This window comes from Mus musculus, chromosome 2 (genome assembly GCF_000001635.26).
Source record: "Mus musculus strain C57BL/6J chromosome 2, GRCm38.p6 C57BL/6J".
Lineage (NCBI taxonomy): Eukaryota > Metazoa > Chordata > Mammalia > Rodentia > Muridae > Mus > Mus musculus.
The window spans coordinates 141,496,874-141,521,081 of NC_000068.7; the positions used below are offsets into that span (position 1 = coordinate 141,496,874).

Genomic DNA, 24,208 nt, shown 5'->3' on the forward strand with positions numbered 1-24,208 from the left:
TTGAGGAGTTAACTGCCTTCCAAAATGCTGCTTACACCCATACTAACAACAATGCACGAGGACTGCAATTTTCTTCCAGCCTCACTAACACTTATTATGATAATGAAACTTTGTTATGATAGCCATCTAAGCAGGTATGGGGTGTTTCAGATTTAATTTGCATTTTCTTAACAACTAAAGATGTTGAATACCCTTTCATCATTTGCTTATGGACTATTTGTATATCTTCTATCCAATCACTTACTAATTCTATCTTTCACCTAAGTGTATTCAAAGTCAATTACAGGCTTAGTTATTTTCACTTGGGTCTGCTGGTTCTTTGGCTTTGTTGGGAAATATGTTCTAATTATCTTTCTTCTCACAATTAGTGCTCACATAGATCCTGGTCCTGCAATTTGAATTATTTTAATCAATCTCTCAATTAATGTCATTACTCTTCCATTGACATTTAATCCAGAATAAGTACTTCCTACTGTAATATTTATCTAGACTGTGATTATATTTGTGGTCCCTTTCTATAATTCATAAGATCTAAAGTAGAAATTCCGTAAATTTTCCTTTGGGCATTTATGGGATCATTTAAAGCTATAGATTATAATTAGCCCATGTGAGAATGAAGTGCAGCAGGCTAAGGAAGGCTACACATATCAACAGAACAATGTTTTTTAATAATTACGCAATGACCCTTGTTAAGGTACAGTTACTATTAGAATTCAGTGGACAAAAATTCAAGGCCAGAACACTTGATGCCAAATCAGCAATGGCCTATGACGTTGTTGGTAGAATTTGGCAAGACAGTGATAGGCCATCATTGCTGGTATATAAGGCTATTGTTCAACATGAAGTACCAGAACAACATCATAGGCGTCATCTGGGGACCTCTAGAGATGAAAGTTCTTCATCTCTATCTGCAGCCTTGGTCTTCCCAGACTTAATGAACTAGCAGTTCTTTGGTTTATGATCCAAAAACTCTTTGACCAAGATCATTTTGACTATGTTTAGGCTTAAGATTTAATATTTAATTTTTCTGAAGAGTTGCCAAAGGAGAAAAGAAGCAGGGAGCTTAGCAGGGTATGATGATGGTTAACTATGATTGTCAAAATGACTTAGTGTAGAATCATCTAGAAGGCATATCTCAGGTGGGTCAGCAAAGGTATTTTATTGTGGTTTAGCTGAGGGAAGATCAACCTTGACTATGGTATGGGTTTAGTCCCAAGTTAATTATAAACAAGTAGAGTTCTAGCATTCTTCTCTCTCTGTTTGTTAAATGCAGATGCAGTGTGACTGGCTAACTTAAGCTATCCCACCACCATGCCCTCTCCCCCTGAGCCAAGCAAATCCTTCTCTCCATGAGTTTCTTTTTCAGGTGTCATGTTCCAGCAACAAGAAAAGTAATGGAGACAAAGGAGTTTAGGATCAAGTAAGGGCACATTAGGTCATAGTCATAAACTAAATATGGAAAACGAAGTAAGAGTCATTCTACAAGAGTATCATTGGAATTAAGCAAGATATAACTGGATGTCACATCTTATTAAAATGGGTAGTTCACAACTTGTTGAAATGGGTAGTGGGGGAAAAAATTCAAAACATGATTATGTGGGTGCAAGGTTTAGTTAGGAAAACATTTTCTAGGCAGCAGCCTGAGGTCATACCAGAGGACATTAGGGTATCCAACTGTGGTTATAAAGGGCATGTTATATACCCACAATCCCAGTCCCTGTTCCAGGCTTTAGTGACTTAGTAAGTAAGTAAATTAGCCTAACTCTGAAGACAGTAATTGGCTCCATTAGAAACATGAACCATTCTTTTTTTTCCTTTGCTGGTTATAGAGGTCCCTTAGCAGTTAGACAGAGGGAGGAATTCTCACTAAAGCCCTGTATTCTGGAGGCAATTCCTAGCAAGCCAAGAGTCTAAGGGAGACAGAGTTTACTTTGGGGAAAAATATGGAAACTTAAATCCATGAAAGTGAAGGAACCTTGACCTGGGAGGAACTGAGATATTCTAAGGACCAGATCTGGGAGGAGGTAAGTGTGAAATTGTTCATCTATTCCAAACCCTTTCTTTAATGAAGGCATTTACACAAACCATCCAGTCTCTCATAAAGAAGAATGGGGAAGATATACAGAAAAACAACTGTAATTTACTGGGTTGCTGTTAAAAAGCTGTTTCTCAGAGGCTGCAAAATGAACCAGCTAGCTTCTAAGATGAAGATTCTCTTTGTACCTTGAGAACACTTTCAGGACAGTTTTTTTGTTTGTTTGTTTGTTTTGTTTTTTTGTTTTGTTTTGTTTTGTTTTGTTTTTCTGCCCTATGTGCTTCCTCTAAGATATATATGCAAAGTTCTTAAATCTGAAACCAGAGACAGTATTTTCTTCTTTAATGACAGCCAATACTATGGTAACTTTTGCCAGTTAGAGAAATTTTGCTACGTGATTCAAAGAACCAATAAATGGCAGAACCTGAGAACTAAATGGGAAGGAAGGCTGGACATTTAATCCAAAGATTCCCACTCCATGTTAATAGTTTTTTTTTGTTTTGTTTTATAAAATAGGTATTTGCTCTTATCTCCTGTGCATGAATGTTTGCCTGCATGTATATATGTACATAGCATGCATGACTAGTGCCTGTGGCAGTCAGAAGAGGGCATCTTCTGATGGAACTTGTGTTATGCAGAGCTTGAGTCACTATGTGAGTACTGGCAATTGAATCCAGGTCATCTTTAAGGGTAGCACATGCTGTGTTAACCCCTGAGTAGTCTTGCCAGATCCATTGGCTAAATTCTTACATGCAGAGGTCATATTTAGAGAAGGGCCATCACTGTCTTTATGAAATCCAATCATTTTTTATTTGTTTGTCGGTCTTCACTTCATGAGAACAGTAGGAGGCCAGAATGCACATGGTTTATTTAATACCGTGGAAACATTGACATTATTCTATCAATACAATCACCTTTGGTAATTCCACTAGAAAGGTTAATTGTGTTGTTCTGTAAGATCTTTCCTGTAGCAGTCAAACCAACACTGGAAGCTCACTAATTGTATTCAAAGTTTGGCTGCTCAGAACAAACTAAGCTGTAAAGTTGATAAAAGTCTATTAGGATACGTTGTTGATATTGTCTCTATGTGTCCAAACTGCTGTGCTGCTTGGCAGCTTTGGGAAATTCCTCAGCTCCCTCATTTCTGTTTTAGAGTATCTCTGGGTACCTAGGCTGCTAAAAAATAAACAAGTCAAATGTTTAAAGTAAACATTAAAAGAAACCTTTTGTTTCAAGCAACTTGAATGGACTTTATAATCAATGTAATCAATGCATCTTAAACTGCCTCTGAAATTGAAATATAGTGTTCTGGTACATGTTCAAGTCCATCTTCATAAACCTGTAATATTGACAAGGGAACACAACTTACATCTTTCCTGGAGCAAAGTTGTAATCAGTTCTCGAAGAAGTATTACATAATAGGATGATCTGAATGTATGTGTTCTGAGTCATGAAAATACTGAGTGTGTGCCTCCTTATCGTTTGTCCTCTCTCTCTCTCTCTCTCTCTCTCTCTCTCTCTCTCTCTCTCTCTCTCTCTCTCTCTCTCTCTTTGTGTGTGTGCATTTGTGAGGGCATATATTTTAACTAGATACTGTATGTTTCTTATGTTTTAAACATAAGATGCTATCTTTCAAGATTATACAAGCTGTGGAAATCATTTTAAGCTATGGGAGGAAAATTTCTTGTTAAAATATAGCAGCATAATTCACTGCACAAGTCAAACCTAATTGCCCTTACGTGAGACACCCTGCTTTCATCACAAATAACAATCCTATGGAAATACAGAAAGTTTAATCAGGATATCTATAAATATTTCAGGAAAAGTCCATGTAACATTATGTTAATTAACATAAAGTAAGAAATATTTATTAGTGAGATTTATTCTTGGCACTTATCTATAATGTACATACACACACACACAGTAAAACATGTTCCAGTAAAGCAGAGGAAAGAACAACTAGGTAATATGAATTCTTGGAAACTAAAAAACCAATTTTTCAAATAAAATGAAGCATAAAAGACAGGAAACATCTGAAAAATAAGCCAACAAAATATTCTCAAATGCACTGATGATGAAGTATTTACAAAAAAAATATAGAGAGGTTCTCATTCATTACAGATACTTGAATGCGGTTTAGGTGGTATTTTAGTAACAGTCTAGCCCATTTTCTTCTCTGCTGCACAGAGTAAACTCTTCCCTCTGTTCTAGCCTAAAGGATGAATGCTTACTTGCCCATCAGTTCATTTCCACTACCATAGCAATTGGACTGCAACCTACCATAAAAGCCTCCAAACCAACTGGAAGCTCAGGCTCAAGCTTCACTGATCAGTTCTTCAATGTCCAAATAAAAGCTTAAAATTTCATTTACAAGTTTAAAAGAAGGATTCTAGAGAAAATGAAAGGATATCAGTCAGTTTATAACAAGGAGGGTATCTTGGTCTGTTGTGTGATGTAATAGATTACTGGTCACTGGATAATGTATAAAGACAAAAGGGTAGTTTGGAACACAATTCTGGTGACAAGAGTGTTCAAGCAGTTTTGTAGCTCTAACATGAGTGATCATACACCAGAAACTGAAATAGCCAGTTCCACACTCAAGTGCAGAAAGGAATAAATACACATATCCTTGCTTTGTTGTCAGCCTGTTGCTGGCTTTCTGTATTCTTAGTCATCTCAGGGTTCAGCCAACAAAGTTATGATTCCCACATTTGTGTTTGGTTTACCCATTTTCAGGATGGTTCTTCCAAGCTCAATTAATAACGGAAACAATCCTTAAAAGCCAACCTGCTCAAGATAATTTCTCACTGCAACTCTCTCCCCAGGTGGTTCTAGGTTGTGACACCTTGACTATCAGAAGTTAGTAACACCATCACTATTTCAGGGAAAAAAAAAAACCAAAAAACAAAAAACAGGATTCCGGGTTAAAAATAAACTGCCAACAAGTGAAAATGCATAGATGTAGAAAATTCCAGATACACAGTGCTCTGTAAGGTATTAATCAAGGTAATTGTCTAGAACATCCTCAATAAGGTAAGACAGAAAAGGGTGGAGAGGATGCCAGAACAGTGGGGAACAAAGGAACAGGAAAAATGTGAAATCCGCACCCATGTGACTAGCATTTGAAGACACGAGTGTAATGATGAAATACTGATCCATTGCAATCCCAGCTTGGTACATTATGAATACAGTGTGTTATGAGGGCTAGTGATAGTAAAGTCAGCGCTCATCCCATCCTGCATGCTGGCTACAGGGCTTTGTATTTTCCCATATGATTCATCATTTATTTCTAGAACAATCTTGCAATCAGATTCTTCTTCCTGCACTTTAGGAGAATGGGAGGCACTACAATTGCATTACAAAGACTTGTATGGCTAAAGACATGGCCCAGCAGTTCAAAATGCATACTGCTCTTGCAAAGGACTTGCGTTTAGTTCCAGTACTCACATTGACTGGCTCACTACCACCTGTAAGCCCAGCTCCAAGATATCTGACTCCTCTAGCCTCCTCAGATACATATACCTAGATGAACACACACTCTCTCTCTCTGTGTCTCTGTCTGTCTGTCTGTCTCTCTCTTTCTCTGTTTTTCTCTCTCTGACATATATACTAATAAAAATTAAATATTAATATTTATGCATCTTATGGGTGTGGGTATTTTGTCTCCATGTATATCTGTGACCCATGTTTATGTCTGCTACCATGTAGGCCAGAAGATAGTATCAGATCACCTGAGACTAGATTTAGAGCTAGTTGTGAGCCATGGTGTGGATGTGACAATCAAATCCAGGTCCTCTGGAGAACAACCAGTGTTCTTAATGAATGACCCATCTATCCTTCTTTAAGAATAAATAAATTTTAAAAACGTGTTGCCCTGCTACTTTCTGACATTATCATTAGATACTCCACTGACAATCTTTTTCCTTTATCTCCAGTTAGTGCAATATGGTGTAATTTTCATCCTACCTGTACAATATTTACTTGTTTAACAACATTAATTTTCACTGTAATCCTTTCCAGTCCTCTCATCACATCTCAGCCATGACCCCTTCTCTAAATAAAAGTGAGAATGCTTACTGATGTGACTATGCAAAGGCATATTTTATAGACATGTTTTTCTACATGGTTCAGTATTAATTAATTAACATATTAATTAATTTACTTATTTATTTTTAAGTATTTCTTTCTTTTTAAATCTGGATATCTTTAATTAATTCTTAGAGCTTCTGTGGCAAGTTTTCATTCCTGCCTTCTGAGTTACCATGATAAGGTCTTTGGTTTTGTGTGCCTTTGCACTAATGGTTTCCATTAAATAGTCCTTCATAGGCACCTGTTGAGCTCTTTGTATATTGTTTGCATGATGAATCAAGTTTGAAAGGCTCTGTGGTAGATTATCTTCCCTCACTGATTCTATGTCAGGACCAACATAGGCAAAGAAAGGAAACTTTATGAAAGTCTGCCTCAGTACTAGAGAATTACTTATGTTTGACTATAGAAAAGAAATGTCATACCCTTCTCTCCGTCCTGCTCCCCTTCTGTGGTTTACCTTCATGGAGGCGCATAGCTCTCAGAAAGTAAACTTGACAACAATTTGTGCCCCACCCATCTTGCAGTTTCCGTAACTTGCTGACACCCTCTGTCCCCCAGAGTAATTTTCCTCTGAATCAGTTCTAATATGCATCCCTCTTTTCGCTTACACTAAAATTAACATCACCATGTGTCAGCTTCCTTTTAACACCCTGGAATGGTCTACCTCCATTTTATTGGCTGGCTGGACCCCTTTAGTAGTTACCAAATCATTCTTCACAGAATGAGACATGAGGCAATAACACCATGCCATGGCCATTCAGAGAATTAATGAGTCCAAGGGGCCTTTGTTAAGACTTACCTTAAAAAGTCTTGCAGAATCCTTACTTTAACATCTACTCTGCCTTGCTCTTTTCCCCACTAGAAACAACTGACTTCACAGCAATGATCATAGACACTCATCCTTGAATCCTTGAAAATCTATGCAAGAAAGGCTCCTTCCCCAAGAAATGGGAGGGTAGAATTGTCATAGCAGTCATCTTGCAGAAGAAGAAAGATACATCCCTTTAAATGCTGAAGACTACACATTAAACACTTGAATTGAGTTAAACTCTGATAATCTCTATAAAATATATTATAATAAAAATTTTCAAAGAACTTTATACAAATTTTATATTTTTATTATTTTCTTGAGTTTAACAGAGGTCAGACTCAGATGGAGATCTTGAACAATAAAAGCAGAATTTCAAGTGTCAGAAACTCACCATATTGGCTTTCCCTGTCATTCATAGTGCAATGTGTTCTGAATAGCTCTAATATCAGCCCAAACCTAAAAATGACCTGGCACAAAATACGAATGATGGCCTTTCTACGTGGGAGTTAGAACAAATGCTATTATAGTATCATAGCCCACTAACAACAAATCCCATTTCTTAATAAACTAATTATATTTTAATAAGTCTAATAAATTTCCTTTTATAGATAAACAAAAAAACAAAAACTGTGTTTTTATGTTTTTGACAGCTGGGTAAAGTCATTCCCAGTGTCTCTTTTGTATTTGAAAAATAAGCTCAGGCATAACTGTGATATCTGTCTGTATAGTGCTAATTCCTACTTCCACAGTGAGCACCCATCAAGTGCTTCTGTATGAGATAAGCTTGCCCCAAATCAAGGTAGGTGGTGTTGTAGCCTGATCTGGAGTCACATAACACACCTGGGCTGCTCCTGTGCCTGCAAGAGCACACACCTGTTGTGAGAACACCTAAGGAGATTGCTTTAAATATTTTATCATTTTAATCCTACCCAACACCTCAGTCATACTGTTGTATTTGCATAAGTTGAATCCATAAATAATGCAACTTCCCTATACAGAGATTTGCACAATTCTTTCTTTTAGAAGATATGTCAACACAAATTTTCAAGTATTCTGTTCTCAGTGTCAAATAAAGATGCTTCTTGGGATTTTAGGTGTGGTAAGACACTTGCAGAGTTGTGTGCACACAGATGCAGTACAGATGTTACATATTGTTCTCTTCGGAGTTGACCTATGCATTGAACAGTCACAGAAAGATGCCAACACCAATTCCTTTGATGGAGATGGATTTTTTAAAATACAGATATCCCTTTCCCCTTCCCCAGCTCAAGGAATGTGACTGGTGCACCCATTAATATTTTGGCACTGTATGTAGAAAGTCACACTCCATTTTGTGATTCAAAAAACAAAATCATTCTTGAAAACAAAGGAAATTCTTCCTAATAGGAGCCATATGTAGATGAGGGAAATGCCACTTTTAGAAAATGTGTTTATTTAATTGGCTTTGCAAAGCAAGACAAAGAAGTCACTTCATTATCTTATGGTTTCTTTTACTTTTAGGGAAACCTTTGGAAAGAATCTCATAGCTTTAGTTCTAGTACAATGCTCTTGGAATCTACTTTCACAATCATCTACAGTGGAGTTGTTAGAAAATTTCTAATTGGGTTTGAAGAGTCTTTGAAGACGCAACTGCTTGGCTCTGAAAAACTTCATGTTGAATGATCATAACCAGCATACCTGGATTCCATTGCTTGCCCAGGCTAAGACAATTCATTCTACCTCATTGTTTTCTCTCATCCACTGCACCACCTCTGGTTAGACAGATGACAATTGGACAGACTTTTATTTAATCATTCACAGATTCCCTAATGATCCATTAAGCAACTGTTCTCACAGAGTTCTTGGCTGTGTGGAAAACATGGGCATGGATCTGTCATGTACCCTGCAGAGGGAGCATGGCAGTACTGCAGGAACGTAAGAGTCTGAGGTGCATAATGTCTCAGAAACAATCTAAAAGCATATGAAGTTGTATCTACCTCCAATGAACAACAGCGCTAAGAGCCGTGGGAAAGAATGTCCTACTATTGGAAACCCCAAATTTTTGGAGAAATGTTTAATGTCAAAGCAGTGATAACTACACACAAATGTTATCAGAAAACCAAAGGAAGAGGAACAGATGAAATTAGTTCTTATAGTAGGGTCTTGGATCCTATCTTCAGGGAAGCTAAATTCTCCTTGGGTCTGATGGAATGGGAGGAGTATTCACAGAGAAGTGGTTGTGGACAGGCTACTCCAAATTCCAGGCTACTCCAGATTCCAGGACATTTCTAGACCAGCAAAACAAACAAACAAACAAACAAACAAACAAACAAACAAAATGATCCACACAGTGAGAATGAACAGAATATTTGCTTTACAAACTTGGCACTTCTGAGCATGGTGTCTCAACTTGCAATCCCAGCACTTCAAAAGCAAAGCAAAAAGATTCCTATAACTGCAAAAGCAGCCCGGGCAACACAGCAGTGTCCCAGCTAGATGTAGCTATTCGTCCCCAAACAGCAGCACCTAATGAAGTGCCATTGTTAATATGTCCTGTGAATAAGAGAACGAGTCCATGGGTTAGCGAATGATTAGAGAAGAATCATTCTCATCTGGGATTGTGGTGGTGACTGAGGACAGGTGCACAGCCTGGACCTCCGTGTACCCCTCAAAACATGTCAGTTCTCCCCTCGTCACTGTGATCAGGATTGCCCTTCCTGGGGAGACTTCTATTCCGTCATTTTTGCCTGCCAGATGAGATTTCTAAAGCTTGTGTTCTCTTTGAATCCTAATACAGTGCTGTTTCTGCATGTCCCTTTAAAGGCAAAGTTGCTGTCATTAATTAAAGTAATACAAAGGCCTTATTATCATCTTCCTTGAAAAAGTCATACTAGGCTCTTTCTCTCCCTCCCCTTACTCTGGAAGCAGTAGAAATGCCATGTCTTTGACTCACTTCCTTCAAGGATATGTTCTCTTTGAGTTGGTTGTAAATTGATGTTGAGTATTGAGATTTTGTAGAGTTCAGCTTCCCACACTCCCTACATGACCTATCTCTACTGGAAATAACACTATTATAATCTAGATGCCCCAGTACCTTGTGGAATTTCAAAGCCATTGACTATAAGATTTCCCTCTGTACATATCACAATCAGTATGATTTTTAATGACTATGAATAAAGACTTCAATTTGAAACAGGAAACAGTCACATTTGCAATGTCAGCTTTTGTTGTTTTTGAACAAGGACAGTCTTAAATACATCTTTGGTACAAGGAGGGAACTAATACAAAATTAAAAATGAGCTTTGTCTCTTACATTTTTTAAAATATAGAAAACATTTGGGAACTAAGTGACTTAATAATATTTTATCCCATGAGCTTAAAATGTCATAGCTCAGAAATCAATGAAGTGTGAAACATGTCTTTTAGCATATGATGTCCCAAACATAAATGTTAATACAACCTCATATAAAAATGAAATCTACCCACCAGTTGACCTTCAGAAGCTCATACGTGTGTGAGATATCTCTGTGTGGTCATCAGATGAAAATGCAAATATTGGTTATCAGCTAATTGTTCAATCTTAGACATAGTCAGTTATAGAACCAAAGGGGATAAGTGAGCAAGCCAAAAGCTACTTTTAAGAGATAAGGAAAATCCAACTTACAGGACCAAAGCAGACCATACTGTAAGGCAATAAAAGTATTAGTTTATTTTAAACTCATTCAAGAAGATGGCTAACTATAGTCTCTATGGATGTAGAAACTCATCATGCTATTCAAGAAACACTCAAGAATTATCCCATCTACGAAAGCTGGTGCAGGGTAAGAACTGTCTTATATTGTTACTGATGTCTTTTGTACCTTTGAAAGGAACATTTTATGGACAATTCATTGTTTCTTGAAGTACAATGAGGAAAAAAAAAAAGAAGTTTGAAAACACATCTATGAAAACAGTGCCCTATATGGGAAGAAAAAAAGCAGCATTTATTTTGTAAAGCGATCAGGTGGTAATTCAATTTCCTGTTAACTGAACTCGAAGTATTCGCTTTCAGGTCATAGATTGGTGTCACTTATCATGTAAATTGGTCAATAACATTTACAAATAGTACCTTCAGTGTTTGGTTTTCTGGTTGTATCTCTAGAAAAGAAAATCAATTTAATTCCATGCGCTGGTTTTCTCCTTAAAATTCATGCGATTTGAATATGATTGACAGGGCATGGTATCATTATGCAGACTGTTAGATGGACCGATTATACTTATGAATACAAGAGTGGAGTGAATGAAAGCATCATGTAATTGATTCTATACTCGGTCTGACTGTTCATTAACGGTATGAATGTAGCCCAGTCACTGCTGAAATGGAAAGTGATGAGACCAACCTATCTGCACTCTCACATTTGTTTTAAAATTCATTATGCTAATATTTTTCCCACAGAATGTTTTAGCTGTGTCTGTTTTGCCAAGCATAAGTCTGATTGAATCTATGTAAATAGCTCCACTGCTTTCAGTATTTATTAGGTATTCTGCTCACACATTTTTCAATTTATACTTTTTGCAACTGATGAGGGGCTCATCTGTGTACTCCCTTAAAGGCCACCTTCTACGCTCTTCTCTTTTTCTCTGTAGTTCAGTCTAATTTCCCAGGATAAATAGGGATGGGGAAAGCACAGGGCTTCAAAACAAAAGCTGAATTATCAACTGATTGATTTCAGAAAGAGATGAACAGAAAAGGTTCCATTTGTCTTGCCACACTCGAGTCTGATGAGACACAAAAGGGCCTGCCCCTCATTTTCCACACCTTTTCAAGGGGCTGCATTTGAAATGTTGATTAAATGTACAAATTACATTTCTAGGCTCTTGGCTTTCTTCAGTGAAATGAGAGCAGTGCTCAAAGGCTGCGTTTCCTTTTGTGAATGTGGAGGCAGACACTCTGGGGAGGTAGGATCCTATGACAGCTCCTAGAGACTTAGGATGCTGAGTCAAAAACCTCCACACCTGACCTTCCCCGTATCCACAAAGTTTTGCCAGATTCTAATACAAAGGAGCCAACAAAACTACACTGAGCCAGACATGTGAATCTAGGAACTACCTTTGTCACACCAGTCTCCAAGCTAGATTTTGTTTACAGTGGATAAATATACTTGTCTCAGATTCCTGTCTTGTCTGGCTCTGACTTTTATTGAATCAGCAATGACTTCTTAAGATTATTGGTCTGAGACCTCTATGCTGGGAATAGAATTAATCATATCATTCTTTTTTTATGGGATTATATTTGCCTTATACCACAGTCTGTAATTGATACATATGTGTGTCAAAAACTCAGCTCACAAAGCTAGGTCTGGGAAACTGCTCTGTGGCTTTTAAATTATGTACACAAATGCTTTGCTATGGCTCTCATCAAAAGAAAGGGTCTATATCACTCAATATGAAAAAAAATGCTGCTCCTTCTCTAATGCCACTCCAGTTGCAACTAGCAGAATAAAGTGTTAGTGGTACAGTATGCCCTCTACAGCTGTGTTATAAAAGGTACCATTGCCCATGCTCTTGTTTTTAGAAAGCTGAGCTATTGTGTATGTAAAATGCTGTGTGGTTGCCATGCTATCAGAAAAGACAAACATCCATACAGAGAATATGTTTTTTTACGCAGGGAATCAAGGCAGCCATTGGAGAGAATGACAGTCCTTTAACCTTTGGACATTATAGTCTGCCACTACTCTGAGAGGAATTGCTGACTTGAGCTGTATTTTAGACTCTAAGCCATGCCTCTGGCTGTTCCCTTTAAGAATGTCTAACTTGCAAAGAAGATCTGAAAAAGTAAAGACTTGGTTGTTACACTAAACCACCATATTTTGAAGTAACTTCTTGCATAACTGTAGCTGTACAACATAACCAGGAATTGAATGTATACAAATTAAAGGGTCAGGTGACGAGATTCAAGCTAAGCACATGACACATATACAAATATGCCTCATTTCCATCCAAATGGAATGACCTTGGCAGCATTTGTGGATAGTAATCTTACCTTGTGATTGTATATGTCTCCAATTGATCAATGGCTCTGGGCTGGAACTGGAGTCCTTAAACATAGAAGACCAACTGTTTTCTGTAATTACCCTTTTTATCTCTAATAGTTCTTCAGTTTTTTCCCAATTCTTTGGCTATGGAGACAATTCTGAAATATATTACTACATGACTATGGAGGATTTGCTTATTTTAGCTATATTAAAACTTTAAAGGTAGATGGTAATCGCATAGGAGAAAATGCTCATTTTATAGTAATAGAAGGAACATGTTTATTCAAACATATAGGTTTAGCATCTTACACGATGGTGCTTAAAAGTGAGTCTAATGGTGAAATGAAAATAGTAAGTTTTTCTATTTCCTGAAACATTGAACAGAAACCTGCCCTTTTATGTGCCACCTATAATCTATGCTTACCTGAAAAATAATATTTTCATAAAGCAAAATAATTGATTCCAGCAAAATAAAATCAAGATATACCTAATAGATCGACTGTATTTTTTTTAAAGAAACTTTCCTGATTTATAATAAAGAAGCTTATCTTTGAAATGTGAACCAGCAATTGTTGTACAGGTAGGGTAAACAGGGTCAAGAAATAAACTCATTTTCAAGTAAAAAATTCCTCAGTTATAGAAGTTGAGAACTATAGAAAGATAAGTGGAATTGGAGAGATGGCTCAGGAGGTCAGAGCAGTTTTAGCTCTTCCACAGGACCAGTGTTCGATTCCTAGTAACCACATGGTACCTAGAAACCATCTGTAAATATAGTGCCCAGTCATTTGATGCCTTCTTTGACCTCCATGGGCAGTAGACACTCATGCAGTGAAACCATACACATAGATAGAACACACAAGCACACAATATTTTTTAAATATTAGAAAAAGAAAAGCAAGCATAATAAAAAAAAAACTCTACTGTTCATAGTCACCTTCGTTTATTTAGTTTCCAGAACTTTCCATGCACATAATCTCTCTTATTAATTGCTTGTTATCTCTTCAATGATGCCAGGGTCTATTTCCAAGCACACATTTCTTTTCTATGACTTTGAACATGTGTTGAACTAATAGTAGCATGCTTAACATAATTTCATTCATCCTCTTTGCTATTTCTATTTGCCATGCATCTTGAATAACTTTTCACATCTTTTCATTTTTCTTACTTATAGAAACATAATGTTAAAATGTACTATTATTGAACTAGTCCCTACTGATGCTTTTTTATGCTGTTTTCCTGCCTTCTCTACTTCATGCAATATAGTCATAAAGGACATGTGTAAGTAGTTATGTGCATATGAGAAAGTATATCATCCACAGGAAACAGTCCTGCAATCATTCCACTATATAGGTCTAAATGATTGTACAATTATCCTTTTGACAGTCATGGTTAAATCACCCTGTCTGTGGACAGTGCTTAATTTCACCTCACTATATAGACATCGTTGTCTATAAATGACCATGATTCATGGTCATTTATCTGAACAAAAATGAAGTAGATTGCTCAAAATCTATACTTCCATTCCTGCTAAGCCCGCAGAAAAGGACATATGCCTGACATTTACAAAGATTATTACTAAACTCCATCATTGTACTTTGAAGATGAAATCCCATCACCACCACTACCATCTGTTTTGTGTGGTGAAGATCCAATGACATCTTCTGGGATTTGGGAAGTGACTGGATAGATTTGTAATATAATAGCAATATTAGGACATAGTGAAAAATAAGCTCCTCACAGAAAGTGGGTGTATTACTGAAATATAGAGTCCCCTGCCCTTTCTCCTCCCTCAGTTTTCTGGTTACCAAAGCATTCTCTTCTACCACATGCTCTTAACACAGACGAGATGATTTTCCTGCCTCTGCTTTGGTAAAATACAGTAGAGCTAGCATTCCACTGACCAAAGCCTTTGAATCCATCATCCAAGATAACTGCTTCCTCTTTGAAGCCATCTCTCTCAGATATTTGTCACAGCGACAAAAAGATGTGACCAACACAAACACCTTTAACTTTGAAGGCTGAAACCCAAGAACGAAAGAGACTTTCCCAAGTTCACACAGCACATAGCGACAGATTTGGGTCTTCTGAGTGAGAGTCTGATGTCAGGATTTAAAAGCAAATGTTCTTTCTACATTCTTGCCTGCATGCTGAAGGTCCCTTAGATGCTGGAGCTGATTCTGTGCACTATAACATGCATCATTTTGTGAGTCTTGCCAGTTATGGGGCAATGGATTTAGAAATTTCTAATTTTATTATTTGTCCCAAGGCAGGCTTAAGATAAAGCATTGCTCATAGATATTTGCATGTACCTGTACTTTGAGAAGATGCTATTCAGTTTGAAAAATATAAACTAATACAAAAGATCATTGATGTTATAGGAACTAATTTTTTCAATTTTTATTTCCTGTATGTTCAACCAAAGGACCTTAAAAATTTATATTGTTAAAAGCTAACTTCTGATATTTGGGATATTTAAAAGAATTCTTGGGATAAAAATCTTTGAGCCTCCTAACCATGTTCAAGTATTGTTATTTTTATTTATGGTCTATATTTTGTTCTTTGCTATATCAGTGCCGGTTATAATGTTAAATATTAATGATGCTGTACAACACTGGAGAAATGACATCAACGAGACCACTGATTGGTTTTTTGTTTTTGTTTTTGTTTTTTTTTGTTGTTTGTTTGTTTGTTTTAAGGAAACCAAGGGAGAGACCCATAAAAACAATGGCTTATTCTGGGCACTTAATCACGTATCAGTGAAACTGAAGTTAGATGCAGCCCACCTGACTGTAATTTATATCCTGAAAAATGAAACTCTATGTAGAACAGTTACTAATAAGTAAGAGGAACAATTAAGATAATGAAAGAAAATTCCCTTGAAGTCTCATATTGATTCACGTCCAGCTTTGTGAATCTGAGAGGTCATTGTGTTGGTCAATAATAACACTTGGTCTTGGATGCTGTAAAGTTAATAGAGAGCATAAAATACAGAGATCGATATTTTGATATTGGGTAAGCTCATTTATAGGTTGTTTGCTCTCAGACTTGTAAATGAAATGGAAAGCTTCAGAAACAAACCTCACTTCAATTGATAGGTAAAGGGTTTTTATTTTGTCACCACTACCAGTTCTCACAGGCTCCTTCCCTCACAGGCTCCTCCTCTCACAGGCTCCTCCCCTCACAGGCTCCTTCCCACCATGTTTCTTCCCACAGTACCTCTAAGACCTTTGTTCTTTTAAATCAAGTAAGCTCATCTTTCATAACCTCACCTAAGAAGCACTTTAAAAAAAAATCTACTCTATTTACAAATCTGGGAGAGCATGATCACGTTCCTTTATCTAAGGGATATTGGAGAAACCCTGCTTCAACTTGTTCCCTAAAAACAAGAGTGCCAAAATTGCCCCACTACTTTCCCAAAAGATTAATCACAGTCTTCTAAGAAGTACCATACATAACACAAATTCCAACAGTCAAATGTATTTGGGGAATAACATTCTATAACTGCCTCTCAGAAAGCCATGAGTCATCAGGGGACACTAAGTACCCAGAGATGACCTACACTAAAGTAATTGGTGTATCTTAATTTTACCCCATAGAGTCTTACTTTTAGCCTGTACACGGCCACAACTGCAACCACTAGGATACTGTTTTATAAACACTAGTGTTGCTTGTCTTCAACAGTCCCACCTTTGTATACAGTCAATAATTTGGAATAGCATGGCTGGGTCCAGGCAAGTAACCACAGGCATAAAATAAATCAGGACCCTGCTCCCCTGTAGTCTAGCATCCATTAAAAAATAGCAGCTAACAGCATATTTATATGAAAGTTTATTATGTAGGGTACAAAGCTTCTATTTTCTGAATACATGTAATTTGTGTTATTTTATTGAAATATAATGATATCATTATATACTTTGTGTACAACCTCATTTCACTTTTTTCTCCATTGCTATGCTGGGATAGTCACCACTACAATGAGAACCAGGCCCACCTATGAAATAACATCTGCAGGCATTCAGTGCTGTAGATTTTCTGCCTACTTTGATCATATGACATCATCTTTAATACTGTCTGGCAAGAGTTTAAATATTGTTTTAGAATTAATCGTTGAAATCCATGCTTGCAAGGCCTTTCTCGAATATCATATAATAGTCTCAATATTTAGCAGGGGACCAGCAAAGCTTTCTTCCCCATCATAGTAGTTTATGAGTCTCAGTTCAGATTTTACATACAATTTTAATTGTGCCATATTCCTGTTTTTACAAAGCACTCTTATTCTTGTCCTTGTTAAAACTAAGTGCTACTGATTAGCCAAAATAAATAATTTTTATTTCATTATAGTAGTCTGCTAATACAGACCAAAGTATTTCTCTTTGATCAAACTTGATTGGCTCTTATAACTTACATCAGTGAAATGTCAAAATTGTTCAATTAACATATAAAACTAGGAAGCAAAATGTTACAAAGTATTTCAAGTAATTTGGATCAAAATTTCATTTCTTCTAATCTTGTTTTGACTTTGAAATGAGGATAATCTTATTCTGTAATAGTCCTGAATTTGAAATATTACAAATGTGGGAACTGGAGCTGTAAATCAAGTGGTAGCATGTGTGCCTAGCATGCACAACAAGGCTTTAGGTCCAACCCCAGCACTTCCCCAAACAGTTTATGTGTGTGTATAAATGGGGAAAAATAGCACAGTGTTTGAGGTTTATGTGCATAAGTAAAAACAGTTAAATTTTGCGTTTTTAAATTCATATGGAGATTGAAAAGCACAGATTACTCTGAGAGAGTTTAGTATATTAAACATAAGATACGAACCATCGGCTAATGTGTGTATATACTATTATTCCTAGCACTGTTCATGTTTGTGAAGACTGAACAACTAACTAAACATTGTTAGTAGTGTTTGAACTTTGTCATTTTAGAATTGGAATTGCGATAAGACTCTGTTGGTGAGGTTTTCAAGAACCCGTTTATATCATATGATGTCTTATTTACAAGAAAAATTGTGTGTAGCATTGACTCAACCTTCCCCTGTCAGATACCCATTTTGCAGATAATTATTTCTTGCTTTATTTCCCACCAAGGATTTGTCTTCTTCCAGCTTGCCAATTATGCATAGCTTATATGATAATCTGTCACACTTGGACCTAACCAATACCAGTGGAATAGTTCCATGGCAGTGAAATTCTTTTCTATGGTGTCACACATTCCTGGGAAGGTGGCCTGCTTTGAGAGGCTATGGTCCCTGGAATCTTTAACAACGAAGCATTTATGTCATCTATATTTCTTAGCTTGCCTGTCTACAGGCCCTATGCTAATATCTAAAATAAATAATGCGCCAGTTGTGTGAAAAGCACACAGTGCTTCACTTACCCTATTCTTCTTTGCTTTTGCAGATGTCATCCATACTGTAGGGCCAATAGCCAGAGGCCACATTAATGGTTCCCACAAGGAAGACCTTGCAAATTGCTATCAATCATCCTTGAAGCTGGTGAAAGAAAATAACCTCCGATCAGTGGTAAGTACTTCAGAGTTCTTTCTTTTGCATTCCTCTAAGCCTCTATGCAAAGACAAAGGCCTGTGCTGAGTTTAACATAATACTGGGCATTTCTTTTACATTGATAGTGTGTGTACATGGAAGCTCTCACTTTAACCTTTGCCTGAGTAAGAGTAAGTGCCTGCACCTACATCTGTGGGCCCGTGCTTACATATGCATCTTCAGCTTCAGTCCACAGTCAGAAGCTTACTCCATGTGTTTTTCCTGACTTTATTAAATCTCAGTTGCACCAGGAACATCAAACCCTGAGCATTGTACATTGCAAATACCTAACAGTAAGTCAATTTGCTCTAGAATAAGTTAATTTACCAGGATCTCTCAGGTTTTTTAATCTACAGAGATTACAAATTTGCTGAAGGTGTAGGACAGGCAAAAAGTTAAACTTTTTTTGAGTCCTGAGCAGGCTGACTAGACCTCAACATTTCATGGGAAGTCACATGAATGGAGTAAGGTTTGCATGGGGCACATTAAACTTCAAGTGTGTTATTGCTATACAGGTCATTGCTATACTGGTTACCATGGATGTAATTACAAAGAGCCTTTTTCAGCCTTTTTCCTTTTTCATGGAAAGTTTGCTTGAAATAAAGTACTTTACAAGCCAAATTATACCTTAAAACAACTTATAATATTTGTACAATATTAACATACATGTATATAATTTATTCAACCTATTGATTTAAAAAAATATCTGTTCACAAATTAATCAGTACCTAAAACCCCACAATTGTGTTTGTATTGGGGGGGGCATATGCATCCAGGGATCTCTATCCATGAGTATGATGTGGTGGTCATAGGTCAACACTGAGATGTCTTCCTCTTATTTTTACAGAGGAGGCCTCTTATTCAGATTGGCTATACTGGTTGACAAGAAAGCCCCTGGGATCTCTTTTCCCCTCCACTCCCACCCTCCCCAAAACTAGGATTATAGTCTGTTCTGGTTTTCTTTCTAGTGCTGTGATAATGCATTCTAGACAAAAGCTCCTTAGTAGAGAAAGAAGGTTTTTTGACCTACAAATGCGTAAACAATAGAAGTGAGAGCAGGGACTCAAACAGAAACTTGAAGCAGAAACCATAGAGTACTGCTGTTGATGGTTCACTCACAGGCTTGTGCTTAGCTACGTTTCTTATACAGTCCCAAGAGCAGGGGGTCATGCTATGTACAGCAGTCTGCCTTCTTATTTCAAATAGCAATAAAGACAGTCTCCCACAGACACACTCATGGACCAATTTGATCCCAAAATCCCTCAATTGGGACTCCCTTCTTAGGTAACTCTAGGTGATGTCAAGTCACAGTTGAAGTTAACTAGGACACAGACCCAGTTGCACAATCAGCTGTGTACATGGAAGGATGCTGGAGATCTTAACTCAGGCCCTCATGCTTTGTAACACTCTACTCATTGGGCTGTTCTTACAGCTCCAAGATGCTATTCTTAGAAGAGAAAACTGAAATCCAAAGAGAGTGGAGACAAGTATGAAACCAGTGGATGCTTTGATCTTTATAAGAAAAAGCAAATACGGCTTTGGGAAGAATTAAAAAAAAATGTCAATATGACTAGTTGATTTTACAAACAAGGGGCTAAAGTGCCTATAAAATGTATATTCATATAAGTTTACACTTTGAAATATATAGATCTTGGGATCTGAAAAGAAAGTGCTAGTAAATGTATTGGTATTCCTAATGATAATGTTTTCAAAAGGAAGCAACCACAAGACATCATTTTAACTGCTCAGAAGCAGTCCTCATCATTTTAACAGAGGAAATGAATGATCCTTAGGTATGATCAAACTAAATAAATAATAATAGTGTACAAGAAAAGGACTAAGAGTTACATGCTAAGCAGTGTCCAGACACTGTCTGGGTCTTATGATCTTCAGGTTGGAATTAAGTCTACCTTCATATTTTTGATGATAACTTTGAAGTTCTAACCACCTGACTTAAGTAAAACTAGCAGACAGTGCTGAACTAAATATATATGAATATTGGTAAATAAAAATGAAGTGAGAAAATATCTGTTTAACCTGAAGTGAATGCTCAAATTAATTAGCCTTGTGCTTGGGTAGTTAACTGGAAATACTATCAAGTTTTTCTTCTTTACTCTTTTATGTAATCTGCTTTGCTTGCTCTCTCTCTTTCCATTCATCCACTCTTCCCTTCCTTCCCTTTTCTTTTTATATATTCTGGAAAGAGACAATGGTGCATCATGTTCTTGACCTCCATTGAACAAATCCTTACAGTAAAGTCGCCAAATTGTGATTATTTTCAGGGGAAGGGAAGATTTGTAGGCAGATGAATATGGTAGGTTATGTGCTGTATAAATACTATACCTAGTAGATTTACCAAAACATCTGAGTTTATATTTATGTTAGAAGTAGCATAATTATTAAGTTGAACAGTAAACTCAACGTGAGCATATTTATTTACTAGAGAAGTCACTGGTTCATCCCTGAAACAGCTCCATGAGTTTTCCAAGGAGGAGGAAAGTGTAGCAATCCAGTAGTTCCTTACATCTAGACACAAGCTACAGGATTGTGGCAGCATCTGTCTGTGGGTATATACTCTTGAGATCTGCAGATATTTGGTCTTCCAATATTTTGCTGTCAAATGACTTTATTTGGGCAAAATAAATTAGATGGTGAAGAAATCCCTGAGCAGCTGAGACTGAGAAAGGAAAACTTCGAGAGAAGTTAAAGGGATCTTTCTAACGGACTATTGAATGTAGTAAAGATAAGTTTAGCTTATGTTGTAGTTGTTGGAAATAGTGACAATCATTAAACAAAACAGAGTAATGGTACAACACCAAACAAGCATTTAGAAATCAGGTGTTTTAAGTCATTGGCTATATTGTGGATAAAATATTCACCATAAAAACATATAGCTTCTGGAAAATTCTTATTATTTCCTCTTCTCTACCCATTCTTAAAGATGGAGCTTTCTAACTGTCTACCCCATGTATGCTTTATACAGTAAAAGTGGAGCATAGCAATATAATGATCTATCTGAGAGTATTTTCTGCCTGTGAATGTTTGTCTAATATGGCCTCATCAATACCATGGACTAGTTAAATTTTGGCTTATAATAATTACTTTCTTCATAGAGTTAGAAAGAGAAATTCTCATATTCATCTGGAATAACAAAGAACTCAGGATAGGAAAAACTATTCTCAACAATAAAAGAACTTCTGTGGGACTAAGCATCCCTGACCTCAAGCTGTACTACAGAGCAATAGTGATAAAAACTGCATGGTACTGGTACAGAGATAGGCAGGTAGATCAATGAAATTGAAGTGAAGACCCAGAAATGAACTCACACACCTATGGTCACTTGATCTTTGACAAAGAAGCTTAAACCATCCAGTGGAATAAAAGAGAGCATTTTCAACAAATGATGCTGGTTCAACTGGTGGTCAGCATGTAGAAGAATGCAAATTGATCCATTCTTATCTCTCTGTACAAAGCTCAAGTCCTTGATATGGATCAAGGACCTCCACATAAAACCATATACACAGAATCTAATAGAAGAGAAAGTGGGGAAAACTCTCAAACACATGGGCACAGGGGAAAAGTTCCTGAACAGAACACCAATGGCTGATGCTCTAAGATCAAGAATCGACAAATGAGACTTCATAAAATTGCAAAGTTTCTATAAGGCAAAGGACACTGTCAGTAGGACAAAACAGCCACCAACAGATTGGAAAAAAGATCTTTACCAACCCTACATCTGATAGAGGGCTAATATCCAATATATACAAAGAAATCAAGAAGTTAGACTTCAGAGAATCAAATAACCCTATTAAAAATGGGATACAGAGCTAAACAAAGAATTCTCAACCAAGGAATATCAAATGGCTGAGAAGCACCTAAAGAAATGATCAACATCCTTAGTCATCTGAGAAATGCCAATCAAAACAACACTAAGATTCCACATCATACCAATCAGAATGGCTAAGATGAAAAACTCAGGTGATAGCAGATGCTGGCAAGGATATGGAGAAAGAGGAACACTCCTCCATTGCTGATAGGATTGCAAACTGGTACAACCACTCTGGAAATTAGTCTGGCAGTTCCTCAGAAAATTGGTACTACCTGAGGACCCAACTATACCGCTCCTGAGCATATACCCAGAAGATGCTCCAACATGTAATAAAGACACATGCACTACTATGTTCATAGCAGCCATATTTATAATAGCCAGAAACTGGAAACAACGCAGATGTCCCTCAACAGATGAATGGATACAGAAAATGTGGTACATTTACACAATAGAGTATACTCAGCCATTAAAAACAATGACTTCATGAAATTAGCAGGCAAATGGATGGAACTTGAGAATATCATCTTGAATGAGGTGACTCAGTCACAAAGGTACTAACACGTTATGTACCCACTGATACGTGTACATTAGTCATAAAGTTCAGAATATCCAAGATTCAATTCATAGACCATATGAAACCTATGAAGAAGGAAGACCAAAATGTGTATGCTTCAGTGCTTCTTAGAAGGGTGAACAAAATACTCACAGGAGGAAATATGGAGACAAAGTGTGGAGCAGATACTGAAGGAGAGACCATCCAGAGACTGCCCCACCTGGGGATCCATCTCATATACAGTCAGCAATCCCGGACATTATTGTGGATGCTGAGAAGTGCTTGATGATAAAAGCCTGATATGGCTGTCTCCTGAGAGCCTGACAAATAGAGGAGGAAACTTGCAGCCAACAATTGGACTGAACTCAGGGGTCCCCGATGGAGAAGTTGGAGAAGGAACTGAAGAAGCTGAGGGGGTTTGCAGCCCAATGGAGGGAGCAACACTGTCAACTGGCCAGACCCCCTGGAGCTCGCACGGACTGGATCACCAACCAAAGAATACACATAGAGCGACCCATGGAGCAGAAGATAGCCTTGTTGGATATCAGTGGGAGGAGAGGCCCTCGGGCCTGCGGGTGTTCGATGCCTCAGTATAGGGGAATTCCAGTGGAGGAAGATGGGAGTGGATAGTTGGGGGATCACCCTCATAGAGTTAGGCGGTGGGGGTGGGGTGCAATACGGGGTGTTCGAAGGAGAGACTTGGAAAGGGGAAAACATTTGAAATGTAAATAAAGAAAATATCCAAGAAAAAATTACTTTCTTGATCTTGTAGTGATGAGTTTTAAGTGAAGATTTAAATCTGGTTGGTGGTTCATACATTCTAGACCCCATTTCTCCAATATCTAATTCTTCAAATGTAAGTTTAAATATAATTTTGTTGTATTCCTCAAAGTTTAGACTTGCTTTGGGCAAAATTCAAATATAAGAAAATTGATTTCTTAACAAATTTGAGGTCAATGATTCCAATATAGATAAAGGTCAGTGAAGAGGATAATTAGCATTTAAAATAATACACCATTAGAAGCAGACATAATGATTAAAGAGAACATGAAGCCATGAAGTTTCATTTTTCAGTAAAACTTTTGGAAGGACAGGGGGCAAATAAAAGAAAATTATAGGTCTTAACATACCATATCTCATGAAACCTGAGAATTATATAGCCAAGCTAGTAGAGTCTAGCACCTGAATTGCTTTGAATTTTGAATGAATACTGTGTCCTGAGAAAATTATATCTATAGAGTATCCTTTTGCCTAAAGCATACATGTACAGATTACTATCAACCTAAATAACTTTCAGAGGAAGAATCTCTAAAGAATAACTTTCTTTAGGAATAGAATGTGCCATGGTAATCA

The 24,208-nt window shown here is 37.1% G+C and overlaps 1 protein-coding gene across 12 annotated transcripts in view; it reads left to right on the top strand.

Annotated features, from left to right (window-relative positions):
- Macrod2 (mono-ADP ribosylhydrolase 2) overlaps positions 1 to 24,208 on the top strand; it is a 1,997,664-nt gene that overhangs the window by 1,101,571 nt on the left and 871,885 nt on the right. For all 12 annotated transcript variants that reach the window (XM_006500246.3, XM_006500249.3, XM_017319283.2 and 9 more), the window contains one exon: positions 18,331 to 18,452. In XM_006500246.3, the coding sequence (XP_006500309.1) occupies positions 18,331 to 18,452 (122 nt within the window). The remainder of the gene's footprint in view (positions 1 to 18,330; positions 18,453 to 24,208) is intronic.